Here is a 6,000-nt window from a genome sequence, read left to right as displayed (position 1 = left end):
TTGTTGAATGGGGGAAGAATGGGAGACAGTGAGAAGCACAGGAGAACTGTGGACAGACAGGCTGAAAAGGCCTAGGGATCCACAGTGGATCAGGTCTAATCTCGAGGGAATTAGGCTCCTGCCATCTTGGATTCAGTCCATCCTACACCATAAATGGTGCACATACAACACCTATCACAAAGCTTGGCCTCTACCCAGGTCTGGCACTGTACAGGATAGTAGGTTATAGCTATGAAAAGGGGAGGATATCCTGCATCATGTGAGATAATTCAGAAGTATGCATAGACTAGATAGTGAAAATCCAGAATTGTTGCCAGAAACAGGAGAGGTAATAACCCTAATTTTAACAGAGTTCTTCACTGAAGGAAAGAAAGGTCCATAAAAGTCAAATCAGCTGACTTCAAATAGTTTACATCCCAGATGAATCAGGTTATATTGATTTAAGCCCAATTTAATTTAGGCAGGTTTTTAACCACAAGAATAAGGACATTCTTAGTACATATTAATAATTAAACCAACATATACACAATTAGCAATATCCTACATAATAATAAATGCTTAATAGCTTGCTTTGGATTATCCTATACCTAGTTAATTTGTTTAAAAACAAGCCAAGTAGTTTTATCTTGCTATGTACTTTTCCTTTCTACATGTTCTCTGTAATTATCAGTCTCTGTAGTAGTTGCAGCTTTATGGATTTTAAGATCCAAATTCAACTGTGTCTTCAGTTATCTTCTTGAACTCGTAATTTCCTCTACCATCCATGTGCAGGTAAAACTGTGGAATGAAAAAATTTACATCATCAACCAAAATATAAAAAATATTTTTATATTAGCTTTTTTTATCATAATAAATTGTATAAGCAAATAATTTGTTAAAGGACAAAAACTAAAACCCTAAATCAACTGGTCAGAGGATGATCTCCTACTGCAATGCTTAGCCAATTCAATTGCCTTTGAGGAATAACACTATGATTTTTTTGGATATGTTCTGTCTCTATCTTCTGCTAGTTGGTCATATTGCTCATCACTAGGATTTGGTTTGTTGTGACAGATGCCTAATTTGCATGCATAATTATAATTCTGTGTACAAATCTGGTATTTTTACACATAGTGAGCCACTTACACCAATACCTGAATTGCAGAAATGTGTGCATAAATTAGGTGTGAAATGGTGTACATCGGGGTAGTTAATAGGTGGACCGTGGGCCAAACCTGGACCACCAGACACTTTTGAATGGACCCCAACATCTTTTTATTTACTTATCATCATCGTCATTATTATTGGGTTTTTTTATTATTTTCTCTGGAGTCTGGACCTTGACTATACCTTGACCAAGAAATGTTGACTTAGACAATTGACTGCATTTTTGCATACACAAACTAGGCATGTGCTTTTTGAAAATCAGGCCCTTGTTAAATGAATATTGATTTAAGATTTGGCTGGTGCTGCGGGACAGAAATTAGCGAAGGAGTATCCCCACAGAGCTTCAAATGTTATATATTTTCTAAGATTAAAATTATTTCTTCAATTATTATTTATTACAATCCTTATTTTATCCACTTCAGGACTATGATAACAGATGAAATTATAAGAAAGAATTTAGGAGAGAAAAGGAATACCTTGTATCATAGTTTTACATGTTTAGAATGTTTAACATTCCTTTTCCCAAATATCTTCATGAACATTGAATTCCCCAATCCCTACCTGAAAATATCCACAGATTTTACGCTCCACTACCTACACCCCCCCTCTAGGGGGTAATCATATCTTATTGTAACTGGAACGGGAAACATTTGCCAAAACTATTTTATAGGATTATAAAAGCCATGTATATTTAAATTATATCAGATTTATTTTTTATACTTATAGACGTGTTCTCTTCATTATACCTCAGCGCGCACACAAAATTTAAATTCCCACCAATAACAAAATTTACTAGCGGGGGTCCGACCTAAGATACGCAACTTCAGCTACATGAATACCGTAGCTGAAGTTGCGTATTTTAGGTCGGCTTACCTAGCGGTGAGGACGTGGGAAAGTCGACCGCTGCCGCGCTGCCGCCGACTCCGCTGCCGCCTCCTGCCGAGGTGGATTTCCGGAGTCGACGGCAGAGCGATCAGGGATCGATTTTACCGCGTCTTCACTAGACGCGGTAAGTCGATCCCCGATAGACCGATTGCTACCCGCCGGATCGGCGGGTAGTGAAGACAAAGCCTGTGTTATAGAGTAAACAAGGAGTAGCCCCACAATTAAAAATACATCTTGCATTGCACAAAGGCCCTTTATAAACATGTGCATTAGCACCTTCGTAAGAAAAGTTTTACAGGATTGTTTAGCTACAGGCTCTTTTAATCAGTGTCCACAGATGAAGAAACACTAACTTTGAATATTTTATATGGATAACCCTTCAGAACAGACAAATTTAGAACTGTCAGTTTCTTAGATTTTCATAACAGCTTTTTTGTGAATCCTTCAAATACTGCTGTTGGACTATGAAAATATAATCTATGATACTATTTTTTGAAAAGAGTGTGTCTGGTTGGAAGGCAAGACATCTGAATGCAACTAAAAACTCAAAGTTCATTTAATACCCACAAAAAGGCTAAATACATAATCATCAACAAAAATAAAAATGACATACATCGTGGTGTTTCCAGAGGGACTTTCTGTGAGAGACAGTGAAGAGAGTGATGCCAACCTATAGTAAGAAGAGAATACAAACATTAAGTAAAACTTCACCCATAAGACAAATTCAACTAATTTTCTCAATCCCTCACACTTGGTAACATTTTAAAAGATGAAACTAAAAGCTCATACTAATAAATAGAAAAGCTTTAAGGCCTTAAATCATTTATACTATGTGTGTGTAGCCTCAATATTGCACATTTTAGAGGAAAAACAAAAGAGGTTTTAGGTTTGGTTTTTTAAACCTACTGATTTAAATGTTCTGTTTTTCCTGCAGGAGCTGAAAATGTCAGGCTAAAAAGTTCACTCCCTGTGCACAGATGTTAGCAATATCATAGGCTCTTACAGAAAAGACAAATTCCTGAACTTGAGCCCTAGCAGGTAAGTAAAAGAGGAAATTATTTCCAAATATTTTGTTTTTAAATGCATTTGATTGCTAACTAAAGTGTATGATGTTAATGATTTAAGAACTTAAAGTGCTTCTTAAATACAACGAAAAATTCACCTTTAAAATCACCTGTAAGCAACAGTTGCAACTGTACTGAATGGTTAAGTTGTAAATGGTTAATGATTAAAACAAACAGAAATGAAAGTGATAATAATCATACTATTTGTTTTTTAACCTTCTGTAAGAGACAACTGACAAGGGGTTTGATTTTCCAGAGGGATGCATTATCAGCCACTTTGCAATGGTAAATCCTCAAAATAGAAAGCAGTACAACCTGGCATCCAAATGGTAAATGTACTTAAACAATGAAATAGAAAGCAACACAGAGTCCTGTGGCACCTTTAAGACTAACAGATATATGAAATAGAAGAATCATAGAATATCAGGGTTGGAAGGGACCTCAGGAGGTCATCTAGTCCAACCCCCCTGCTCAAAGCAGGACCAACCCCCAGACAGATTTTTGCCCCAGATCCCTAAATGGCCCCCTCAAAGATTGAACTCACAACCCTGGTTTAGCAGGCCAATGCTCAAACCACTGAGCTATCCCTCCCCCCTATAACTGATGCTCTTTCACACAGAGCCCATCCAGCATCAAAATTACTACTATAAAAGTATCTTAGGGCCTGCTCCTGCTCCCAGAGAGATTAGGATAAAGGTTTCAGTACCTGTAGAGTTTCTGTTTCCTTTCCAAGGACATCACTGCTCCATAGTTAAATTTAAAGCAAGTTTCCCATTATAATCTCTATTTTCAAACCCTTCTCCCCTTCCCCAAACAGAAATCAACCCCCTTGATATTTCTCCTACCACATCTCATATGAGGGTAGAATTTTTTTTTTTTTTTTTTTTGAGAATTCTGGGGGAGGATGGGGAATAGAAAAGAAGTTAAAACATCATGCTTTTTTAAATACTCCCTTTTCATTTACTTTTTTGAAAGTTCTCCTAGCGTTGCTGGCTCCTATCTCCAAAACAGGTTCACTTACAAGTCCTTTTGTTTTGTCAGCCTTGCTGAGAAGGGTTATTTTCCATAAGGAAAGAATAAGATTGTTTTGGGTGTTATCTGGATTCCATTTCACATTTTAATCAAGTTTTTGGAAATTTAATATTATCATGTCTAATATTGTTGCTGAAGTCCAGTTTTACCAATCCGTCAAGTTGACATTTTCCAAATTAGAAATTACATTCACAAAGAGCAATTTAAATGCATCTCAGCCTTCTTTCTTTATCTAGAAAAAACAGAAACAAAACTAACTTACTTTCCGGCAATGACTGTAAATGTAGCCTTCTACATCAACGCTAACAGCACTTGTACATTCATCCAGAATTGCAAACTGAGGTTTATGATAAAATAACCTTGCCATCTGGAATGCAAAACAATACACCATTTGTGAATAGAGAGAACAAGGACAATGCACGTTTCTTCATCTTTATAATAGCATAACCTATTGTCTAAATGAGCATTTAAGAGATGAAACTACTGTAATCTATTGGAAATATAACAAACATTTTAACAAATGGTTTGAAAATTGCTCAAAAACTTCAGTTTTTGTGCTGCCATTACCTCTCTCCCCCAAAAGGCATAAATGAAAACTATGAAGCTATTTAAGTTTACAACTAAAAATGGAGATAAAACATTTGAAATTTAAAGACATTTTAGTCTGATTTCATCCCATTACTCCTAAGTGTTCAGCAGATACAGTAATATGTACATTACCATGCAATAATCAGAGACTTGAGTAATACTGAAGCACAGTGAGTTACAGCCAGTGTGCAATGAAAATTTCCTTTGCTGTCCTGTCAGTTTGTCTTCTAGCAGACAATTAGGCAGGTCACAGTCAATATGAATACTTAATTTAAAAAATGGTAATAGTTTATCATACAATATAATCTTAGGTGTATGTGTAACATATAAGCAGCTTTCCACAATTATGTGGTTATTTATTAACCCAGAAATGTTGTGTATGTACTGCCATACCATCATTCTGTCTTGATTTTTGCTAGAGGAAAAAGGATGAATGCCAAAATATCTAAATAAATAATGATCAATGCTGTTAGCAGAAAGTCAAGTTTTCTCAACAATCATAACTAATACTGTAGTCTTAGAAGTTTTAACCAGAAATTATTGACTGAAAATTAAAAGGGGAAAGAATTTTTTTTAACCATCATTTACTGAACCTCACTGAAATTTCAATATTGTATAGTATTCTTTGTATACTTTCCAAGGGTAAGAAATCAATATTTTACATCATCTGCTTACATAATAGAAGAGAATATGTTGATCTGATAAGAAAGCATTCAGAAATCTATATTACAATGTGAAAATAATAATGCCTACCTGTAGTAATTTAAGTTATTTTCATGAGCTCTAAGATTATAAAAACCTTAAATTTTTTTTTAAAGAATAATGCAGTAGAAAAATTTACTGACTAGATATCATCAACATTTCAGATTAGTTATACTAATTTACAGTATTTTTCAAGTACGTATAAGATAGAGACGCACTGCCATCCTCTGTTTTTCTCCTCCGCTGAGCACATCCATCCAGTCTTGAACACTATCCCAGCCACCTTCACGTTCCAGGATTTGACCCAACTGGACATTATCCAAGTACTCCTTCAGCACCTTTTAGCAAAACAATAATGCTTACAGATACACCTAAACATACTTCATGTTGCAATAACTTCTCAGATTAGTACAGTATACTAGAATACTATAAAGTATTAAAATCACTCTATCACCCAAGATATTGGTACCAAAATAACATTTCAAAATGTAAACAAATCTAATGTTCTTACTTGCTATACCAATATAGTTAAAAAATGAATGATACTTCAGAACAAGTTTAAATGAACAGTGAAACTGTCATT

The 6,000-nt window shown here is 35.1% G+C and overlaps 1 protein-coding gene across 3 annotated transcripts in view; it reads right to left on the bottom strand.

The window, feature by feature from the left end:
- Positions 1-441: 441 nt before the first annotated feature.
- Positions 442-6,000, bottom strand: part of ABCD3 (ATP binding cassette subfamily D member 3) — a 64,905-nt gene continuing 59,346 nt past the window's right edge. For all 3 annotated transcript variants that reach the window (XM_065409372.1, XM_065409371.1, XM_065409373.1), the window contains 4 exons: positions 5,636-5,755; positions 4,390-4,494; positions 2,645-2,701; positions 442-777 (listed from right to left, as the gene is read on the bottom strand). In XM_065409372.1, coding sequence (XP_065265444.1) covers positions 700-777; positions 2,645-2,701; positions 4,390-4,494; positions 5,636-5,755 — 360 coding nt within the window. In that variant the 3' untranslated portion in view covers positions 442-699. The remainder of the gene's footprint in view (positions 778-2,644; positions 2,702-4,389; positions 4,495-5,635; positions 5,756-6,000) is intronic.

This window comes from Emys orbicularis, chromosome 8 (genome assembly GCF_028017835.1).
Source record: "Emys orbicularis isolate rEmyOrb1 chromosome 8, rEmyOrb1.hap1, whole genome shotgun sequence".
In the NCBI taxonomy this organism is placed as follows: domain Eukaryota; kingdom Metazoa; phylum Chordata; order Testudines; family Emydidae; genus Emys; species Emys orbicularis.
The sequence above is the reverse complement of the archived record's forward strand: the minus strand, read 5'-3'. Positions and strand labels throughout refer to the sequence as shown.